Source organism: Ctenopharyngodon idella, chromosome 22 (assembly GCF_019924925.1).
Source record: "Ctenopharyngodon idella isolate HZGC_01 chromosome 22, HZGC01, whole genome shotgun sequence".
Taxonomy (NCBI): Eukaryota; Metazoa; Chordata; class Actinopteri; order Cypriniformes; family Xenocyprididae; genus Ctenopharyngodon; species Ctenopharyngodon idella.
The window spans coordinates 21319588-21343465 of NC_067241.1; the positions used below are offsets into that span (position 1 = coordinate 21319588).

Below are 23878 nucleotides of genomic sequence, written 5' to 3' on the forward strand. Positions count from 1 at the left end.
TGTTTACTGAAATCACGTGATTTTGGCACCCTGAACCACTGATTCGAAACAAAAGATTCATAAAGCTTCGAAGCTTCATGAAGCAGTGTTTCTAAATCGCCCATCACTAAATATTGTTGAATAAAGTCGTTATTTTGGGGGGTTTTTTTGGCGCACAAAAAGTATTCTCGTCGCTTATAACATTAAGGTAGAACCACTGTAGTCACATGAACTGTTTTAAATATGTCTTTAGTACCTTTCTGGGCATTGAAAAAGGGAGTGTTATTGATGGCAATGCAGGCCTCACTGACCAATCGGATTTTATCAAAAATATCTTAATTTGTGTTCCGAAGATGAATGAAGGTCTTACAGGTGTGGAATGACATGAGGGTGAGTAATTAATGACAGAATTTTCATTTCTGGGTGAACTAACCCTTTAATAAATGCTGTATAAATATGCTGCTCATTGTTAGTTCATTAGTTGTTAGCTAATGCATTAACTAATGTTAACAAATATGACTTTATGTAAAGTGACTCATATTAATTTTAAGTAATTCTCCACTATTCTAGTGCATAAGTTTGCTACTTAAGACTTTAAAACTTCATAAAAATAATACATTTAAAGCACAATTAAGAACAGAAACACTAATTTGCCTCAGCACCCTATTATGATGTAACTCTCTCTTTACCACTCTGAAAAACACCTGGCAATGTCTTGATGGCCTTCTAGACACACCTTGTCACGGGTCTCCTTATTTGCATAACATTTGCAAGTCAAATTAAATTCTCTGCCTGATATCAGGCCAGGGGTCTCAGCAGCCAGTTTTCCACACACTCTGTCTTCCCCCTCAACTTCCCAGACACATCTCAAACTACCCATAAAGCATAGCCCCAAGCACAAAAACACACATCAAGTTTACTAAGCAAAATATGTTGCAATTTTTATCATCCGGATCTACAGAAAACACTACGCACCAGTTAATGAAAAATTATTAACTACACTAGGCCATTTGACAATAGTCGGCTGTTTCAAACAGACACGATTGGACGTGTGTTTGTGTTTTTCTTGATAGGAATGATATGATAGATTTCTTGATAGATTATCACATAGTTTAAACTCCTAGGGCCCTATTTTAACGATTTGAGTGCATGGTCTGAAGCGCACGGCGCAGGTGCACTTAGGGCATGTCTGAATCCACTTTTGCTAGTTTAACGATGGAAAAAATGGTCGTTGCGCCAGGCGCATGGTCCAAAAGGGTTGTTCCTAGTCTCTTAATGAGTCATGGATGTGTTTTGAGCGTAACATGCAATAAACCAATCAAAGTCTTATCTCTCATTCCCTGTCAAAGGTATAGCTGCGCTTGCACCAATGGCAGATTCGCTATTTACATGGGGAATTTGCAAGCAGAAAGACTGAACACTTCTCCACAGAGGGATCCTTTTATTTTTAATATTTAAAAATGTTTGTGTGCCCTGTGTGTAACAAGCGGAGTGTACGCGCGTTACACACTTGCCTATAGGCACATAGGCGTGCACTTTAAATAACAAAAATAAATAAATACTACACCATTGACTTTAGACCAGGTTTTAGTTGGTCAGTGGCGCAGTCATTTTCAGTTGCCTCGAAATAGCAACGCGCCAACAATGCACCTGAACACACCTCGTTTTCAGACCAGCACGCCCATGGATGAACAGATGGGCACAAGTGCATTTGCGATTTAAATAACGTGGTGCTGGACGTGAAATTGATAACTGCGTCGGGCTGGAACTAGCAAAAAACACTTGGGTCACGTCTGGCGTCGCATTGTGCCGGGTGTATGATAGGGCCCAGAGTCTGCGTTCTCCACCACATATGAAAGAAAATTCAACTCAAAAGGTTGAAGTTTTAAAAATAAAGTTTGAAAGTTCAAAATAAATAAACAAATAAATAAATAAATATAAATATTGAAAGAAAGAAAATGGTTTTTAAATAAAACTTCAAAAGGAAATTTTTAAAAAAGAAAGAAAATTCTAGAGAAGTTCAAAAGAAAGTTTACAAAGTGAAAAAAAACAAGGGAACAAGATGTCTGAAGGTTTAAAAAAAAAAAAAAGAAAAAGTAAAAAGTTCTGAAAATGTTCAAAACAAAGTTTGAAAGATCAAAGTAGAATAAAAATATAGAAAAAAACAAACCAGACAGAAAGATTGAAAAACAAGAAAAAGTTCAAAAGAATTATTTAAAGAAAGTTTGAACAACAGCTAATGAATAGTTGCACCACTGTATGTGTTTGATTTGCAAAGAACATAAGAAAGAAGGAAGAAATGTTCTTCCAAGCAATAAGAATAAGAATTCTTGGGAAGGCACTGAGAACGTAATGTCGCAAGAATGCTGTGGACCGCTGTACTCATAGTGTGGCAGAGGCAACGTAATTCTACATGTGTGTCCCTGTCTCGGCCTACACAAAGCATGCATACTTGCATACTCATACCTCTCTCTCTCAGTGTGACCGCCACACACACTCACACACAACTGGCAGACACATGACCACCTCCTTGACACACCCTTACTCAGGGTCCTCATTTGCATATAGATTTGCAAGTCAAATGAGATTGTATATTCCCTGTCAGTCCAGGGTTAGACATCTCCAAGTTTATTTCACCAACACACACACCTTCCATTCCAAACCCTTCAGTCTCACAAATTCCTGATACACATGCAAAATGTTCTTGGCACTCACAGTTCCAGACACACAAACTGTAAAACAGAAATTTTGTAAAAATTATTGTTTAAACAGATTTCCAACTAGCCAATGGTTTAAAAAAAAAAAAAAAAAAAAAAAAAACACAGATAGTTCTGCCACATCCTCACATCATAGAATGTAACAGTACCCGTCCAATTTTTTCACCAGCCTTGGTTCCGGATGTATTTTTCCCATAGACATTTTTAAAAAGCCTTTGTTTAAGAGTTATAAGAACCAAACAAACCAGCTACAAGATGAACCACAACATTACAAACTTTGATATAAAGCAAAAAAATATTCTAAAATCGATCAAAAAGTCAAAAGGTACAAGATTGTGTAAAAATGAAAACCAAATAATATGTTTTATTTATATAGCGCCTTTCAAGGACCCAAGGACAATTCACAAAATGGACAGATAATACAGAAAATACAGAAGTACAAGCAAAGTACAACAATCAGGACAAGCATTCAAACAGTAAACATAGGTAGCATGGCAGATAATAACTGGACAACTCTTGAAATAACAGAATGAAGAACCAATCAGTTGCAAAACAATGTGAATAAATGAGTTGTAAGTTCTGTCTTAAAGGTCTGTAGTGATGAGACTGCACAGAGTTTCTTGGGGCAGCTCATTCCAGAGCTTAGGGCCCATAATACTGAATGTCCTACCACTAACAGTAGACAGTTTGAACTTGGGTAAAACAAGCAGGTTGTCTGAACTAGATCTAAGAGAACGGACAGGAGCATAATGCTGAATTAAGTCAGCCAGATATGAAGATGCTAAACCATAACAGGGCTTATTAACTAACACAAGTAGTTTAAACTAAATGCGATAGGGAGTCAGTGTAGTTGGTGAAGGGTCGGAGTGATGCAAGCAGATTTTTTGTTAAATGTAAGGGCACGAGCAGTTTTGTACCAGATCCAGTGCAGACTTTAGCTGGAAGGACACTTAACAATGAATTACAGTAGTCCTATCTAGAGGTTATGAAAGCATGAATAACAGTTTCAGTATCTTTATGGTTAAGTGAAGGACGTATGCGAACAATATTTGTGAAGGTGAAAAACGTGATGTAAAAAGAAAACGTGATTCATCAGACCAGGCCACCTTCTTCCATTGCTCTGTGGTCCAGTTCTGATGCTCACATGTCCACTGTTGGCACTTTCGGCGGTGGACAGGGGTCAGCATGGGCACCCTGACTGGTCAGCGGCTACGCAGCCCCATACGCAACAAACTGTGACGGTGTATTCTGACACCTTTCTATCAGAACCAGCATTAACTTCTTGAGCAATTTGATCTACAGTAGCTCGTCTGTTGGATCAGACCACACGGGCCAGCCTTCACTCCCCACGTGCATCAATGAGCCTCGGCCGCCCATGACTCTGTCACCGCTTCACCATTGTTCCTTCCTTGGAGCACTTTTGATAGATACTGACCACTGCAGACCGGGAACACCCCACAAGAGCTGCAATTTTGGAGATGCTCTGACCCAGTCGTCTAGCCATCACAATTTGTCAAACTCGCTCAAATCCTTACGCTTTGCCCATTTTTCCTGCTTCTAACACATCAACTTTGAGAACAAAATGTTGATTTGCTGCCTAATATATCCCACCCACTAACCGGTCCCATGATGAAGAAATAATCAGTGTTATTCACATCACCTGTCAGTGGTCATAATGTTATGCCTGATCGGTGTGTGTATAATATATACATACACACACACACGTATATAAAGTAGTTTGAGAGTGTAGAGACTGGCTGTTTCATGGGAACTGGTGGGCGTTAAAGAGTTCTTTTGGTGTGATTTGCTTGTTTTTGTTCTCTGATTGGTTGATGATATCTTTGCAAAATCTTTGGTAATGTGGTTAGTTTCTCACCAGGATTTCCACTGTTAATTATTTTAAAAACAAGTTCACATAATGTGGGCTGATGGTTTCAACAAAAGCATATACCATTAATTAACAACCTTTTAACTTAGACAGTAGGCCTGTCTTTAATAGTTTATAAGTTATCATTAAAAATCAATTCCCCTATGGAGAAAATGAATGGGATTTTTACTTCCAGAAACGGACAGTTGCACTCTATTTGAGCATGTTGCAGGTAGGAATTTTCAAACAAAAAATGTTTTGATGGCATCACATTGACACAACGTGTACACTTTCCAGGATAACCAACTAACAAATGTCTTGCTTAGTTGTAATAATAAACTAGGATAGTTTAACTACTTCAACATTGAAAAAAATACACCCACTTTAGGTTGTCATCTGAACATTATAGTTCAACGTAATGCCACACATCATGAACCCCTGAGAAACAAATGTACTGAAACATGAAATGTTTTCTAATCATGGTCATAATCATAAATTTTTAGTCATCACAGTAAGTCACGGTGAGTCAGTGTGTACTCACAGAAGGAGACTGTATTGTTTGTGACCTAATATTTGACTAATTAAACAAAAAAAAACAAAAAATAATTAAAGCAGACAGCTGAAAAGCAGATAAACTAGCTCGACTCAACCTACAGGTTCAGCTTATTGAAACACCTTTTTTCTATTTATCATCTCTCTTGTGTGGAAATCACACACATAACAGCTGACCCATGACACTTAGCGGCTTGCTAACACACAAAAAGCCGCTTCTTACACATGACTATTATGTTTATGATTGCTATAAGAGCAGGTGATAGAGACAGGTGTGTTTTCCTCTGTTTATAGGGGCTAATAAAAAATACATGAGACTGTGAAAAGCACAAAGTAGTATTTAAGCATACACACACATCCACTATCCACAAATAAAACTTGCGTATGTGTGTCAGAGGGCTAGATGTGCGTAGACTTAAAAGTCTAAATGAAGTACAGAGTGGAGGAACGAAACAGAAAGAAAAGGAGAGCAGGAAGAGACAGAGTGACAGGAAGAAAGAAAGAAAGAGAGAGGGAAGAGAAAAGGAGAGAAAAAGAGATGGGGGCAGTAAAAAATTAACCCTTTCCTTCCCAGAATCATTGACTCATTTAAAAACTCAAATGACTCTCAAGGGGAAAGTACCAAGCACAGGCCAGAAAGGAGGTTACACACGCAAATGACACTTATACAGTACATTTATGTGTTGTGAACGTTAAAAAGAATTTAATTCTAGAGAAATTGAATTAGTCAAGTGTAGTCTGACGAACGGTGCAAGTGCAAATGTGGTCATACCAGTCACAATGGGCTTCATAGGGCTTTGTGTGTTGGGTGTAAATAGTGCTTGTGTAACATGCACACATAAAAACAGATTATGTTCAATGACTTTAAACATGTCATTTGCACCTCCTGCTAAAACTTACATGCAGTCTGAGCTCTTTAACAAGTTAGCCTACATGAACACTCTAAAATTGTCTGCATGTTGGGTCATTTTATTGGGTTGGGTAGTTTTGTGTCACCCACTGCTGGGTTACATTTCACTGACAGTAGAAATGATGCACCTCCTCACAAACTACCCAGCCTGCTGGGTCATAACTCAATGCTGGTTTACAAAGTAAAACTCGGTTTGTCAACGGTCATTTTGTCTCCTGTCCTGAGAGAAAACTTCCTGAGGTGATATTCGTGAATAACTTTAAGGTTTGAAATTCACTCGTATATAAAATAATTGCTGTACAAACAAAAATCTTCTGTAGTTTCGCACTTTTTAATTAAATTTACCTTTGTTTGCTCCTCTAACATTATTTCACGTTTCCTAGGTTAGCTTGCACTGCAGAGTCAGACCGAGCGAGAGACGCGACGCCGCCATATTGAATTATCAACTCCCGAATGTAGCGACAGCGGCAGCGACACGTTTCGAAACGACCAGGGATAACACTGTACTTACAGTGTGAACATCTCCATTGATTATAATGGGAGCGATGGTCGTGCCATGTGTTTGACGGAAGGTGAGACTGTAATGTCCGACAAAGGAGACATAAAACGTTTTTCTTTAACATAACTTAGCAAAAGCTAATATTGTCATTGAACTAAAATTAATACCGTGTTTTCTTCTTCCCACAGATGCCAGAAGGGCAGTGAATCTGCTCCTGTCACTTTCTAATGTTTTAATAAATAGAAATTATTTATAAATTATTTCTTAAAAAAAAAAATAAAAAAAAAAAAATATATATATATATATATATATATATATAAATTCACTAAATACCATTTACATTTTACCATTTATGAGGTAAAATTACCTCAGCTTTTTTGATCAAAGTGAGCTGACATTGAGTTAAACTGCAACTCAACCTTTTGGGTTAAAATGTGTAAACCAAATTGCTGGGTTTCTTTAACCAAGCATGTGTTCTTCCAATATTTACCCAGTGCGGAGTTGTTTTTAACCCAGCCGTTTCTAGAATGAGCTTTTCCTGCAAAAAAATGGAAATAATAACCATTTATGAGGTAAAATTACCTCCACTTTTAGTCAAAATGAGCTGACATAGGGTTAAACTGTGCAACTCAACTTGCATTACTCAACTTAGGTTACTTTAACCCAGCAGGTGTTCTGTCCGATATTTACCTAGTGCTAGGTTGCCAGTTGGGCTGTTTTTAACCCAACCATTTTTACAGTAAACTTATTTAACCTCAAAACCCACAAAATTACTGTTGGTCCACTAATACAGTGATAAAAATATTAACATTAAATAGGTTTTCATCAAGGTCTGAGGTTCCAATGCCTTGCAGTGTTGTAAATACCTTAATTTGACCCCTGACCTTTGGTTGTTTAGCTTCTTTTAGCCTCTACATGCTTTTCAAACACAGAAAACACCTCTGGAGACACACACACAAACACAACAAAATCTGCAAACTGATGTGTAGAAACCCTTCACAAGGAATTCTTCTCCCAAGTAAATAGGTAAATGTTCTAAATAGTGAACAAAGAGTGCATCAGGTGACCAAACAAGCAGCCAATCACATTGCAGTGTTCCTTTAAATCTTTGAGTTGACTTTGCATTGCAAATGAGTTCATACAAGTATGCAAATTCAAAATAACACAGACTCATGAGCTTTCGTGGCCTCACCCTCGCCCTATTTTTTTTTTTTATTATTTTTCCACTGTTATCACATCTCTGCACTGTAGGTTTTGTTTCTCTTTCTCTGTAAACTGGCCTTGCTCATCAGTAAGATATCAGTTTCTGCAGGATTGTTTCTGATAGCACGACTCCAATCCTTAAGCGCCCTCTTGTGGTTCTTTAAATCATTTTTGTTCATAAAGGTTGTCAAGTACAGAACTTCCATGAAACAGAATCTGCATTTACCCTACTTTTTTTTATTATTATTCATGCAGTTAAATGCTCATATTAATACAGAATATATATTTTATTTGTACATTAAAAATTAATTACTATTTACGGACTATATACTGACTACACAGAGTATTTACATGAATAAAAACAGGGAAAATCGTGATCCATTAAAAAAAAAAAACATCTAAAAAATACGTTCCATTAAATGCTCAATATCAATTCCAATGGAAAATCCTGATTGTGAAAAAAGATTTGGGTTGCCTTCAGTTAACACAATAGATGTGTCAGTTTGCTACATGCTATTGCTAAAAAAAAAAAACGGCCCACGAGTGACTGGAAGAGAAAGACTGCAACTTTTTTAAGTGTAAAAACCTCTATATTCATTTTGTCAAGTTTTAGTAGTACACTAGCTAATTTATGGCCTCAAAATCATGATTAAAAGGCAACAACTCAAGCTTGCATCTTTTGACAAAACTCAAATTTTGAAATAAAATAAAAATGTCCCTAAATGCTTCAGCCATCTTACATTGTTCAAATCTTTAGGAGGAAAGCAAAGAGCCACCTACAAGATGATCAGCTAACAGATGCAGGCCACAATCAGGGTTGGCATGTAAAATCACAAAACTTATTTCCTTTCTGGTAGTATTGACACGTTTTATTTGTGGTATTAACAAAACAAAAAAGGCGGCATTGGGGGTGGCATTATCATCATCATCCTCCTGCCAAATTCTCTCACCCTTAACAACAAACAAACATGTGTTACGGAAACGTGGGGGCATTAAATTTAGTCCACAAGTTTCTCATTAGAGCAGGTGCATTTCTGAAGATAAACAAAAATAGAAAGCATATGCAAGATATAGCAGTGGGGGTGAGACTTTACACTACAATATTCCACTCTGAACACACTCCTGTCAGACCAACATCACAACATGTCTGACGGAAGCAAAGGATCAATCAGATTTTCAGCGTGTAACCATTTCCTGTCTCGGTAGACCAGCATATCCTCTCCATGATAACCTTTAGTGATTGGAAGGATGTGGTTTACAGACACAACACGTCGCAATTATTCCATCAAACAAGCATCCACCCACACACACAAGGCCTGACAACAATAGTGTAAACATACTGGTTTGAGGAGGTTGTTAGGTCAGGGTCAAAGGTACACAGATGTTTATTTATAAAAAAAATAAAAAAAAAAAACCCCACACACAGACACACGTGATATGCATGTGACCATCAGCCCTTTTTACGTGCACTATAGCCACTGCATATGGCAGAAAAAGTAAGAGCAGTGCTAGTATGCTGCTGTCTTGAAAATCATAGTACTTCTATAGCAGATTAATTTTTTTTGTTTAATAGCATTCAGCTAAATGAGGTATGCAATTAAAATAAATTTTATTTTTACAAGAGATGTGAAAACAGTGGCAATTTTAGTTAGCTGGGTGAGTGTACATGTATTTAAAGGGTTAGTTCACCCAAAAATGAAAATTCTGTAATTTATTACTCATCCTCATGTCGTTCCACACCTGTAAGACCTTCGTTCATCTTCACAACACAATCCGATGGCTCAGTGAGGCTTCAATTGACAGCAAGATAATTAACACTTTTAGATGCCCACTTTCAGTGGTTCGGAGCATGAAAGTCACGTCATAAGTGTTACGAAATTTTAATGGTTCACCACTGGGGGGGGCGTGACTTTGGCAGTTTGATACACATTCCGAACCACTGATTTGTACGGAGCCCTGCACATGACATTCAAAAAAAAAAAAAAAAAAATCATGCGCACGATTTACCATTTCGTTCCCTCAATTTACTAAAGCGTGCGCACGATTTACTAATTCGTTCCCTCAATTTACTAAAGCGTGTGCACAATTTACTATTTCGTTCCCTCGATTTACTAAAGCGTGTGCACAATTTACTATTTCGTTCCCTCGATTTACTAAAGCATGGGCACGATTTACTAATTCGTTCCCTCAATTTACTAAAGCATGGGCACGATTTACTAATTCGTTCCCTCAATTTACTAAAGCATGCGCACGATTTACTATTTCATTCCCTCGATTTACTAAAGCGTGCAAACGATTTACTAATTCGTTCCCTCAATTTACTAAAGCGTGCGCACGATTTACTAATTCGTTCCTTGAATTTACTAAAACGTGCGCACGATTTACCATTTCGTTCCCTTAATTTATAAATCACGCGCGTGATTTATAAATCGAGGGAACGAAATAGTAAATCGTGCGCACGTTTTAGTAAATCGAGGGAAAAATTTGTAAATCGAGGGAACAAATTAGTAAATCGTGCGCACGACTTAGCCTACTATTTTTTTCTTGCATGTCATGTCCGGGGCTCCGTAGATTTGAAACAAAAGATTCGTAAAGCTTCGAAGCTTCATGAAGCAGTGTTTTGAAATCGCCCATCACTAGATATTGTGGAATAGTCGCTTTTTTGTGTTTTTGGTGCACAAAAAGTATTTTCGTCACTTCATAACATTAAGGTTGAACCACTGTAGTCACATGGACTGTTTTAAATATATCTTTAGTAGCTTTCTGGGCATTGAAAGTGTTAATTATCTTGATGTCAATGGAGGCCTCACTGATTTTATCAAAAATATCTTAATTTGTGTTCCAAAGATAAACGAAGGTCTTACGAGTGTGGAACGACATGAGGGTGAGTACTTAATGACTGAATTTTCATTTGGGTGAACTAACCCTTTAATATATACAGCATTGCCATGGATAACGGTGAATATTAGGAAATATCAGATGGCAGAATGGTGCGATTCACCAGTCAGAATAAAATATTCCAGAGACCTTGGTCATAAACTAGTTTATGTTATAGTACACACTTGACGGGTGGAAGACGACACATTTGAAAGGCTTCTAACTTGTTTATTGCTTCTGATAGTGATATTGCATTAACAGTTTGTAGGAGAGGATGAAAATACAGCAGAAACATGGATGAACGAATCATTAGCAAAAATTGGTACCAAACTTAAAATATTACTGATAAGTTGTTCAGAGAACTTTTGTTAGTCCAACTATGTTTTAAATGAAAAAAAAAAAAAAAAAATCAGTATAAAAAGAGGCACTGCATAGATCCACATTTGTGGCTTAAAGTTGTAGCATCTTATGACATAATTACTGCCATCCTGTATCAATACTTGTATTAATCATTCACAATTAATAAGTCCTCTGTATATAATATTTACAAATAAAAATCAGCATGTACAAAAATTACAATGCCCACACAAAAAAAATCTCAAAAACATGCACAGTGTTTTCAGATGGAGGCCCATGTGATAAATTCAGAGAGAAAGTGGAAAAGGAAAACGAGACCAACATTGAAAAGAAATCTGTCCGTCACATAAGTCCATGACGATTTTGATTCTGGAAGACTTTAAGGTCAAGGGTCAAAGGTGAATGCGTCCCTGGCTGCGTCTGGTGTGATGGAGAATCTGTAAACCAATACGACACTAAAGTCACAACAGCACACAATGCAGTCTCATTAAACTGCATTCTCAACTAAGTTTTACAGCAAAACGTCAAGGGTTCTGTCTAAGTTTTGTGCAATAGTGCTACATAAACACAGGTGTAGGAAAGTGTTTCAGAAAGATCTGAGCATAAAAGAGCTTTAAAATGAATCATTAGCACTCATAACTGCTTTTAATAGGAATTCATATTTAATTCCCATAAACGGTTTAAATTCGGCAAGCAAATGGGTTCAGTCAATGCTGAGGTGTCTAATTTGCATTTCACGTGGCTGCTGCACTGTGATGAAAAGTTGCCCTCTGCTGGCCTAAAGGTAACAATTAAGTTTCTGGACATACACACTTCCCCTAGTGGTTCAAATTAAAAATGCACTGCTATTATTGCTCTCAAAAGGCTCAAAAATCCAACATGAACCCTGCTCGCAGCTAGTTTAACATCTATTTCCCTAGTTGTGATATGTTTTTATGGCACTCAGAAACTCCTCTAAATGAACAGGACTGGTGGAGAAAATTAGCATGTGTGCTAAAACACTTAAGCAAGTGCATGTGGTTCGTCCAATGAAACTGTGATATCCATGTCAAAAAAAATTTAATAATAGTACACATCTATAATCTGAGGAGATTACTACTCGAAAGCGGCAGCAATGAGTGCATGGACGACAACAACACAAATAAGTGGATAAACATTTGCATATTCTAAAAAAACAGAAGAAAACTATGTTTACATGAGATTTGAAAATATTGTATTTTTCTCTGGTTTTGAAATTAGAACAAGTCAAATGCCTATTAAAAAAAAAAAATGGCAATACAGAAGTTCACATACAGTGCAAAATCAGGGTAATGGGTAGGGCTGTATGAATTGCAATTGTTCTGATAAAAATTCTATTTAAAAACAAAAAGTTCCAGGTTTGCTGTGGTTGTTTGTGGGGCTGAACAATTAGGCCAGAAATTGTGATTTATCTCAATATGGCTTTAAATAAATTATAATATTATATTTTATTGTAATATATAACTATTATTATTATTATTATTATTACTACTAATTAAAAATATTTAACAAAGAAATATCACTATTGTAATATTTACTTTAAAATTGTTTAAGATAAATAATACAATACTGACAATTTTACTGTTAACTAAAATCACAATACTAATATTTATGTTTTTAATTTCATCAAGCTTCTATTTTGGCAGAAAACTGTTCACTTTTGTTGACAACAGCTGGCTTTTAAGCACTTATTACAAATTTGGGAAGATGGTTGGCACATTTGCATTCCCAAATACACACAATAAGTGACCCAAATTCAGAGCAGATGCAGATATGAACTCATGTTGTTTAGCATTTACTGTGAACCAAGTCGGTTTGAGCCACTGAAAACATTGAATCATAAGCTGCTTGTGTGTGTAAAAGAAAACGGTGCTGTGCTTTACTCTGAAACACACCCCAAATATTTAATTAAATTGCAGCCTTTGCATTTTGATAACTCATATTGCGATTCAATTAATTGTGCAGCTCTTGTGTGGTGATTGATTTTTTCTTTAAACTGTTATTAACTTTTATCTGCTGCGTTTAAGGGATTTACATGAACTTACACCTCAAGTTATTAAGCATAATCAGTGTAAGATTGTGCATGTTAATGCACTCAATAGGTACAATGGCATTTTGGATGGTACCTTGCGGTTTGATTGGTTGGCTTGCACGCGATTATATTCCGTCCATATTGTTAACTTGACACACAGTGCGTGATGTTGACAAAACTGTACCACATGACATAACAGCTAATGATGCCATCTGACAAATATCTCATTTCATTATCACCCTGTACCACCAAATACTCAGCTGTTTTATTTATCGAGTACAACTCCTGTTGTACCAATGTCAGCTGAAATAAATGTTAGTGGAACAAGAGGAAGAAGACCTACCCTGGGAGTGTCTGGACTGCTGAAAGGAGAGGGTTCAGCTGAGCGGTTCTCTTTACCAAACGAATCGTCTCTCTGTCTGTGTGCAAACTTCTTTTTCAGTGCTTCGGCGATGAGAGCTGCAGGGTCAGATGAACATGCTACGCCTTTACTCTTCCGTCTCCTTACTGGAGTTCCACCTGGAGATCTACAAATACAAACCCACGTTCAGTACTGAGCTTAAAACTTAGACGTGCTTCGAGTTTGAAACCGGTAGAGCCATACCTCTCGACAGAACGCAGTTTGACCTGATTCAGATCTCTCAGCACCTCTAACATGGACGGCAGGGCAGCAGGCGCTGTACCTGGAGACGGATCACACGGCGCAAGCTTTTCCCTTTTTGCTGCCTGTCTTTGTCGAATCACTTCCGAAACGGACACCTCTGTGCAGCTGGCCATAGCCGGAGGAGGAAGTGGGGGTGGAGGTGGTGGAGGAGGACAGACAGGAGTGGAAGTAAGGACAGGAATTGGTAGAGTAGAGCATGGAGTGCCAGGATCAGCTGGAAGAACGGCACGGCCTGAGATATAAAAAGATATCAGAGTGATACATTAAAGGGGTCATATCATCATTTTATCTTGTCCCTGAGGTCCACGAATATTAATCAGTTCATTCGGGCATGTGATTAGCTATGGACAAAAAAAAAAAAAAAAAAAAAAAAAAGGAAAACATTTTCCCCATTCAATCTGACTAAACAATAATGGTAATAATAATTATTATTATTATTAGACACAATATTTTTATTTTATTACAAGGTATCAGAGTGATGCATTAAAGGGGTTATATCATACATTTTTAGTCATTTTATTTTTCCTCAGCGTTCCACGAGTCAAGTTATTATTTGCTCCAAAAACAGGCAATTTAGACTCTGACCCTTAAAATATATTTATTTATTTATTTATTTTTATTTATTTATTTTTTTTTCCCATTCATATGTGAAATGAGCAATGGTGCTATGCTACTTCTATGGGATGCATGATTTCTGTGTGGTTAAATATAGTTTTAACTGCTCCATCCTTCAGTCACTTTTTTGTAATGCCTGAATGACATTGTCAGTCACAGATTCACTAAATCAAGACCAGACTGAAATGATTTTATTACTTGTTTTTGAACAAGTAGTCTTAAAGACAAGTTATTTTAATAATCAAATTAATTATTACTTTTTTTAAATAATTACTATATTTATAAAAACAGAATAATTATAATTAAAAAATAATTATTAATATATTTCAATGTAACTTTCATTCTAAATTAAAATACTAAAAAGCACATAAAAACCAAGATTTAAACTGAAATCATATCTTTTTTCCCCTCCTTATCTATTGTTTTTATTGATGAACATACAGTTCTTTTGGAATCACAAAATGAATTGTGGTTAATTAATTTTACATATAAATATTTCTAGTTTCTGTTAACAAAAACGTTTGAAAACAAGCAGCTTTGTTATAATTACAGCAGAAATACCAAAACTATCTATTTTGAGGGGTCCTTCGAATATTGTGTTGGACAACAGGGGGCCTTTAAATCAAAAAGGTTGAGAACCTATACACAGCTAAGAACAGAACAGTCAGAATTTCCAACATTTCACTCCCTTAAGCTCTCTAATATAGCAATAAGCCCCGTGTAGCCTTGTTCACAGTGAATTTATAACAGCTAAGGGGCGTTGTTAGGCACGATGTGGAGCGGAGTACCTAAAACGCCCTTAGCTGTTATAAATTCACTGTAAACCACGGCTTCACGGGGCTTATTGCTTTTATAAAACAGTTACCACACAATACAAATATTAAAGCCAAAAAATATGTATCAATACAACTTTCCTGAAGTAAAATCATTAAAAGCCTTCCTTCCACTGGAAAAAATAGTCCCTGACCGTGAACAGCAACAGAAGTTACATTTATTATGCCATTAGATGGCGGCAAAGATTGTCTTTATGAGTGAGTCAACTTGTTGTGAACACGGAACAAGACGCAAATGACAAATGCTTTGACTAGTGCCGTCAGTGTCAGCAGGGCACGGGAAAACCCATTAAATGTTAAAAGGACAAGATCGCAGCGGATATTCAAACAGATTTTTTTTTTATTATGAACATAGGACTGACCTGAAGGAAAATGCTAAATCTGAATGCAGGTAATACACTTTGTCACTCGATATCTCTCACAATACTCTTCTACATAATGCAGTAAGCGTCAATGAACAAAATCAATTGAGAACAAACTTATAGTTAAGTTGCTAAGACAGACGCAGCAACATACACACTCAGTGGTGCAGCGATACTTATGTAATGCGGTCAGCTGTATGTTTTCGGGAATTTTACAATGGCTTCGAATGCGGCTCAACCAATCGGAATCAAGGGCTGGAACTATCCGTTTTATAAATAAAAATAAACCATGTTTGTTTCTTTAAAAGTACAAGCTATGTGAATTTGGGTTTGTTGCTAAAAATAGCCACCACAGACAGCCTTTTCATTATATGAGATCTTTGCATTTACAGAATCTCTAACAATCTGTCAGTTTGCATTGGCATATTAACAGACTACAGTACCTGCTGGAGCTGTGACTATCATAGCGATCTGTGCTCGTAGTCTCTGCAGTTCCTCTTCCAGAGCTGAGATCTTCTGCAGGGCCTCTGGCTGGGTTCCCGGCTCCAGCACCCTGCCTCTCTTCTGAGCCGGTACAGACACGGACAATGAACGTTCACACCCCAATGAAGGAATCTCAAAACCTTGCTGTACACAGTGTTTCCTCAGCGGGATGGCAGTTCTGTTAGAAACATGGTAAGACATGATGACACTATGAACTTTCTCCATAAAACAAAACTAGCATAAATTACATAAACACTCTCCTGTGAAGATCAGAATCCAACAAGAAATCTCATAACAGGCGTAACTTATGTTCAGAAGTATATTTAGCACTCATACAGACACCGTCAGTGAGCTATTAATAAACACTTTTGTGTTTATACAGCTGCTTATGTGTGACTACCTGAATTTAGTGTGGCTGTCTCCTTCATCCTCCACCAGCCAAAGTACATCCGCCAATGTAGGAATGGCTGGCGTATCCACTGACACATCAATATGCCCTTGTCTATTGAATGTCTGCAGAGGAATCTAGAAACAAAGAGTCAGAGCTCATTAGTGAAGGTGCACTTAAGTCTTTCAAAGCCTTTAGCATGCGAAGAGACTTCATCAACAATTTATACCATGTGAACACATGCATGTAATATCCTGACTTGTACATTTGCCCTTATGCATGTGTTCCAAAATGAGCTAGTCATAAAAGAATTATACTTTGTTATATTATATAATAATAGGAAAATACTTGGTTAAAGGTGTACACTTGCTGTATGAACAGTTTTATTATTTTGTGAACAAATGTTCATGTAAAAAAGCTGCTTTTTCCTATTAGACTGAGTCTTTATCTTGTTTGAGTCGATGATGTTGTTGATAAAGCTATTAAAGATAGGTTTTAGAAATTGAAATAAAGTGTAATTAAATTATAAATATTAGATGAAAACAAAACATAACTAAAATAAATAAGCAGTTTAAGTGCTAAAAATACTAAAACTGAAATAAAAGAAAAAAAATTAATAAAATGACAAAAGCACAGCAAGTTACTAAAACTAAATTGAAGATGAAAACTAAAAATATTAATATAAAAACTAATACAAAATATTAATAAATAAATAAAATAACTGATGTTGAGTGTAGATTATTTAATTACATTTTCTAAAAGTTCTCAAAATTAGAAAAATAAATTACTGATAGGATCTTTAAAGGATTAGTTCACTTCTGAATAAAAATTTCCTGATAATTTACTCACCCCCATGTCATCCAAGATGTTCATATCTTTCTTTCTTCAGTCGAAAAGAAATTAAGGTTTTTGAGGAAAACATTCCAGGATTTTTCTCCATATAGTGGACTTCACCAGGGAACAACAGGTTGAAGGTCCAAATGTCAGTTTCAGTGCAGCTTCAAAGGGCTCTACATGATCCCAGACGTGGAATAAGGGTCTTATCTAGCGAAATGATTGGTCATTTTTTTTAAATAATAAAAATGTATATACTTTTTAACCACAAATGCTCATCTTGCACTGCTCTGCGATGCGCCACGCATACAGGACTCTATAGTGCGACAATTTCAGCCGCATTTGCGACTAAAAATAACTGCGTGCGACTGTGAAAAAATATTTCGGCGCACCGGTGCGAGTGACCCGATCGATTCTCATGAACAGATCTATAATACAATCGGAATAAAAAGCACAACTCCCAAAATGCATCTACACTGAACAACAGTTATGTTTTATACTGCAATCGGCTGCTTTTCATGCCTTCATTAAAAGACTTTGCTTCAGTCAGCACAGCAGAGCGAGTGCAAAAGACGTGCGCGATGGACTACACTTCAAAGGTGAAATAGGTATGACGCACTTACCAGACCGTCTCATGCTGCTGATGTTTCAGTCAAATTAACTGGAAATACTACATTTGGATTATCATAAGCAAGGTCGGAAATTAACAGGGGCTTGAGGCAAAAATGCCTCCAAAAATTAATTAAAAAAAAAAAAAAAACACACCGTTATGAATGCCCGTGCACATATTACTTTCACTTTTGAAGTAGCGGCAATTGCTTGAATGGTGGGTGGGTTCGTTATTATTCTTAATAAAAAACACAACAACAAAACAGTACAATGACAAACTCGCTTAAATATGCGCGTTTACATTTCGCTTTGCAATCAAATGTTCATCCATCGTCTTGTCATTCAGAAAAGTGAGACGAAATGGGTGAAGTGAGGTGAAATCTGACTCCTGCTGCTGATCTGTGCTGACTCTCGTTCGGCGCGTTCCGTTTTAACTGTAGTGTCTATTCTCTAACTGAACTAAATGATTATTATTACTATTATAGTATTATTACTATAAAAAAAATCAAAACGAAGTTGGGGGCGGTGCCGCGGTCACAATGGGCAAGTGATATAACCTGTGCAGCTGCTGAACACCAGTAACACCGTCTATCGCAGCTGTTTCTTCGAGTATTGGGCATGATTGCAAATGTGGTACTTACTGATCTTATTGAAGTCCAATAAACAAGTTGATATTAAGTGACTTTTAGCCAGAATACTGTCTGTTTTTGCTCTATTTCGTGAAAATACTTTCAAACAAAGCACATTAAGATTTACTGCCACCTACTGGAGTTTTTTTTTCTTTTTTTTATATTTACACTTTACATAGACTGTTTTTTCTTAAATATCCAACTTTTAAAGTTTCATTTTTTTTTATTTTTTTTTTACATATTTCTAAATTCAAATAATTATATTTACCAATGAGCTGCATGAAGCGGTCTATGTAAATGTCTAAATAATACCACTTCAGATGGAGCTTCTGTGTCACTTCTGCAGTGCAAAGATGGATTTTTTGATGATTTCTTTTGATAGGTAACAGTCTCATTGGGTGTTATTGTTCTAACTGAATTTATTGTTTAACATTTAAAAACAAATCTTCTATTTTAAGAAATTGATGAAATATGATGCATACATTTAATGAGTTTAGAAAAAAATGCTCTTATAATGGTAAAAATGCCCCTGGAAATTAATTTAAAGGGGCAAATATCGCCCTGTAATGGGAAAGTTAATGTCTGTTATTGATCAGAAAGTGCTCCTAAATTTTTTGACTTTGCTCCTAAATTTTTTTCATTAGGAGCACAAGTGCGGAAGGCAGAAGTACCGCGGTAGGGTGAAAAACGTAATCTAATTTTTTCCTCCAACTTCAAAATCGTCCGATATCATTGTTTTATCTTTTTTTTTGTAAAGGCCGTTTGACTCAGTCTTTGCACGTCTGCTTTGTAGACACCAGATCAGTACTTCCGCCTACGTCACGCATGACCTTTGTAACATGATTACGTAATGCGTGGCGCATCGCAGAGCAGTGCAAGATGAGCATTTGTGGTTAAAAAATTATATAAATTTTTTTTTTTTTTTAGAAAGTGGCAGATCGTTTCACTAGATAAAACCCTTATTTCACATCTGGGATAATGTAGAGCCCTTTGAAGCTGCACTGAAACTGTAATTTGGACCTTCAACCCGTTGAACCCCAGGGAAGTCCACTATATGGAGAAAAATCCTGGAATGTTTTCCTCAAAAATGTTTTCGACTGAAGAAAGAAAGACGTGAACATTTTGGATGACATGGGGGTAAGTAAATTATCAGGAAACTTTCATTCTGAAATTAACTAATCCTTTAAAAATACTTAACAGAACACACATTTTCTTAGAGACAGCACCTGAAATCGCAGCCGTGGGTGAGGACAGAGAGGAAGGTTTGTTCCAATCATACGGACTATACTGCGGTACTGTCCACACTGTGTACTCTCCCATACTGGAATCAACTGCAACAACAACAGTGTTCACAAACATATACTGTTAAAAAGTTGTTATCAACTTGCATTTAAAGAGCATGTAAAATCACGTTTATTGATTTGTTTTTCCAAATAGTCACACTAATTTAATTTAATCATCATATTTACCATGTCAGGTGGCACTCCAAAGTATTCCAGGACACATCTCAGGAGATCAACGATGTCCTCCAGCAGAGACATTGACAGTATTCCTGTGTTTTCCACGCTGGATTCTGCTGACAGATGAACCAACACACTGCAGCAAACTTCTCCACGTGACCTGAGGGATCAAATCAGCTGCATTCCATTCAATTCTCTAACAAAATCGTCGTTAAAACGTTTATCGTTGAAAACTTTAACGATGAAATACCGAGGAAAAACTAACGGCATATATGTGAGAGAAACGTAATTAAGGACAACACTAATTATTTATCAGCATCAGCCACTATCCTACCAATGAGCGCGTGAGAACATACACGTATTTCAAACCTATACGCGTTAATCTAACTTATACACCTATGCATTGTATTATTAATAAAATGGCGTTTATGTTCACAAAGACGAGCGTATTATTCACTTTACCTCTTTCCTGTATCACGCTTTCCGTGTGCAGGTAAACTCAAATAAAGCTCTTTGCTTGAGAGCGTTTGTGATTGGTCCGGAGAGGAGGGGTGGAGCCTGTAGCCAATCAGATTGAACGATTTAGAAACGTCGTCAAGAGCCTTCGACCAATCATTTTGTTTGAATACAAGCAGTGGGAAGTTTTGTATTTTGTGTGTTCGCTGTTAAAAGTAACGGTAGTGGTGAGTACCCTGTAATTTTATTTTTTGATAATGAACATATTCCAGGAAGTATTTTGAGAATGATGTATAAAAAGGTTAAAATGAATAAAAATAGATTCTCTTTCAATTACAGAGATGTAAAGTACCGTAAAATTTGAATCTGAATTCAAACTACGTAGCTATCATGCTAACTGGCTACTGAACAAGGAACTGATGGTCTCGAGGTTCTTAGTGTCTTCAGCTTTTGTGCTATAATTAACTATTTTCCTGTTAGCTCTTTTAATTCCACTTGTGACTAAAATGTACTTGTTGAGAAGGACTGAAAATATGTATTTTACACATGGAAATGAAAATGCTGGCTGTTTTGATTTAATGTGGGTATTTTTACATGACTTGTGTCAGTGGTCACATGACCAGAGCTGTTGCCCTTTCTGTAAGTTGTTTGTGTCAAAGCTCTATAGAATAAAACATAAAAACGTGGTATAATACGCCCACAGCTACCATATTTAGTATTATACTATTTAAAGGGTCTATTATTAATGTGCTTTTAAAATTGCTCTGTCTCATAAATTATGATCACAATACATAAAATCCAGTGGGAAAGCAAAGAGATCCGTTTTGAATAAATTAAAGTATTGGTTCATGTTTTAAAAGGGGATCTAAGTAATTCAATGTTTCAAATAATTTGTCTTCATATCCCTTGGTGTTTCAGGTATCCACAAAAATGATGGATGCATTATCAGTAGTCACACAGCTGCGGGACTTGGCATCTGAACCACAGAATCGGGAGGTGATTGTTCAGGACCAGGGTTGCCTTCCAGGACTAGTGCTGTTTCTAGACCATAAGGACTCTAAAGTGCTTTTTGCCACCCTTCAGGTACTCTCAGACCTGATTTGTCAGTGCACAAAAATTTTCTCTGTTTATTAAAGAGGACCTATTCTACATTTTCAACTTTCTTTAGTGTTTAATGTTGCTACAAAGTCCACTCTAAAGGGAGTTATTCTCTATATCAGTAAGCAAGCACTGTTTCTGAACTCCCTGAAACCCTCTGATTGTAGTCTTGAGTTTTATTCCAGGGATGTACACGTCACAATATCCCTCATTTAAATAATTCTCGACCAGGGTTGAGTTGCATTAGTTGTGTGTTTAAACTTGCACTTATGGAAAGGGGTGTGACATTTCTGAAACACACTGAAGCGGTTCACTAATCACAACACACTGGTCCAGCCAACCAATCAGAGCCACACTGTGCTTTTTGGAAGGAGGGCGTTCATAGATACCAGAACAAAAAAGCGCTTCCTGACAGACTGGGAAAAGAGCTGCTGCAACAATGTAAAATATGTGAAAAATAATGTGTTTTTTGTACATTCAAGCATAAAAACTTATTCTGTAAGACCCTAAAAACAAAATCAAGAGGGTATAATATGGATTCTTTAAAAAGTCCTAACCTTTTCTGCTATGTCTCCTCAGACTTTGCGGTACCTGGCTGAATCGCCCCGCAACATCAACACCATGAAAAATGAGCTTGGCATGATGGTGAGCCTGGAGACATTGATGGAGAGGTGATTTTATTATTTTATCTTATTTACTGGTAGATTAAGTGATCTAAGATCTATTTTTAATATATTGAAATTACCATGAAATCAAATTTGACCATAATTACTTTCTTTATACATGTGTATTACTTTGCACAATCCATCTATTCACCTTATTTTAAAGAAAAAAATTGCTCGTTTTCATGATGTTTTATATCTCTCCCCCTCTACTGATTGAAGGACTGGCATGACGACTGATATTACAGACCTTGCGAAAGAGGTGTATTGTGTGTTGAGTGGTCAAACACAGAGACGGGCTTGTCAGACTCCAGAGCAGCAGAAGAGGAGGAACAAACCACAGTTCTTCATCAACAGCTCCAACAAGAAAGCCAAATCAGTTACCCTGCACATACAAGGCTTAGATGGGGCAGTATGTACCATACATAGCTTTCTCACATGCTCTTTGTTAATCGTTCCTGGATCGTAAAGTGTTTCTCTCACATTCATGCAGATTACTGGGTAAAATCACATGTGGTATTGTGTTGACAGGATCAGAGAGGTGTCTGTGAAGAGGCCCTTTTGAGGGTCAAAGGTGTAATCAGTTTCACGTTCCAGATGGCTCTGAAGAGATGTACCGTACGCATCCGTGCCGACCTGTCCACTGAGGTACATAAACCTTATGTGCAGTATATTCTTCTTTCTGTGAGGAGAGAGTCAACTAATAAAAGCAGCTTTGTTCTCATTATGTGTAAGAAAAACTAATGTCTTAGTGCACTAATGCACTAACTAATGCAAATGTCTTTTGTTCAGAGTCTGGCCACTGCTATTGCTGCCACAAACGTGCTTTCAGCTAAACAGGTGGTGAAAAATGAAAATGGAGAAGAGGTGAGTGTTGCTGTTGTGAGAATGATGATCCGGTCAGGTCAAATTTTATATATATATATATATATATATATATATATAATATAATATAAAATACACTGCTTTAAGAGTTTTATGACTCATATTTGCATGGCTGTACTGTGGTTACAGGTTCTCCTTCCGCTCAGCACCTCTGGCTCAAAGGTAGAAGAGAATTCCCACCTGCCAGATTACCTGCCAGAGGACGAGAGTCCAGAGAAAGAGCTTGACCGTGCAGTGTCCCGTACTGGTGCTAAACAGGACACCGGTGGCAGCTGGCTGAACACAGCAGCCAGTTTCCTCACTAAAACCTTCTACTGGTAAAGCTTGAGTTTCAGAGGCTGTTCCTGTCTGAGTTTGGACCTCAACGTTTTTAAGGAAGATCGGCCTAGAAGAGCAACTCACACCACTGTCAGAGTCTAAAGCACTAGGGAAGGTCGAGTAACTGACAGATGTGCTTTTACAAGCTACAAAAGGTGTCGTTCAGTTCATGAGCGCAACCTTTCACACAAAGCATCAGCTTCCACCTGATGTATGAGATCTCAGCCTCATCATAACTCAGTATTGAAAACTGTAGATGTTGGGGTCATGTTGTACATTTTATATTATGTTAATGAAAACATGTCTTTCATCCCTCTTAGGGATCAGAAATTTTCTGTTTCTGCTGTCAAGTTTGTCTGTATTTTCTTTCCACTTGATTTCTTGTAAATATTTCCATTTTGGTGTTTTATAAGGGGAAAAGCATCTTAATTCTCATCTAAAAATGGAAACAATTGAAAAACAGATTAAATACATGTTTGATGCTGTTTTGTGTAAAATAAAGGTTTGGAAGGAAAAGGTCTGTGCTGATCTTTGTGATGATTTTTTTTTTTAATTTAAGTGATTGAATATA

The 23878-nt window shown here is 36.9% G+C and overlaps 2 protein-coding genes across 2 annotated transcripts; one reads left to right on the forward strand and one right to left on the reverse strand.

Annotated features, from left to right (window-relative positions):
- Positions 1-10811: 10811 nt before the first annotated feature.
- mtfr2 (mitochondrial fission regulator 2) lies at positions 10812-20459 on the reverse strand. The gene is made up of 8 exons (XM_051879373.1): positions 20351-20459; positions 19898-20048; positions 19655-19759; positions 16369-16493; positions 15929-16146; positions 13616-13907; positions 13355-13538; positions 10812-11398 (listed from the first exon to the last, which is right to left on the reverse strand). Exons 2-8 carry the CDS (start codon positions 19967-19969, stop codon positions 11354-11356), a joined length of 1041 nt encoding a protein of 346 aa, XP_051735333.1. The 5' UTR covers positions 19970-20048; positions 20351-20459; the 3' UTR covers positions 10812-11353.
- armc1l (armadillo repeat containing 1, like) lies at positions 20452-23827 on the forward strand. The gene is made up of 7 exons (XM_051879372.1): positions 20452-20571; positions 21263-21427; positions 22022-22113; positions 22327-22516; positions 22636-22752; positions 22897-22971; positions 23119-23827. Exons 2-7 carry the CDS (start codon positions 21275-21277, stop codon positions 23308-23310), a joined length of 819 nt encoding a protein of 272 aa, XP_051735332.1. The 5' UTR covers positions 20452-20571; positions 21263-21274; the 3' UTR covers positions 23311-23827.
- Positions 23828-23878: the final 51 nt, after the last annotated feature.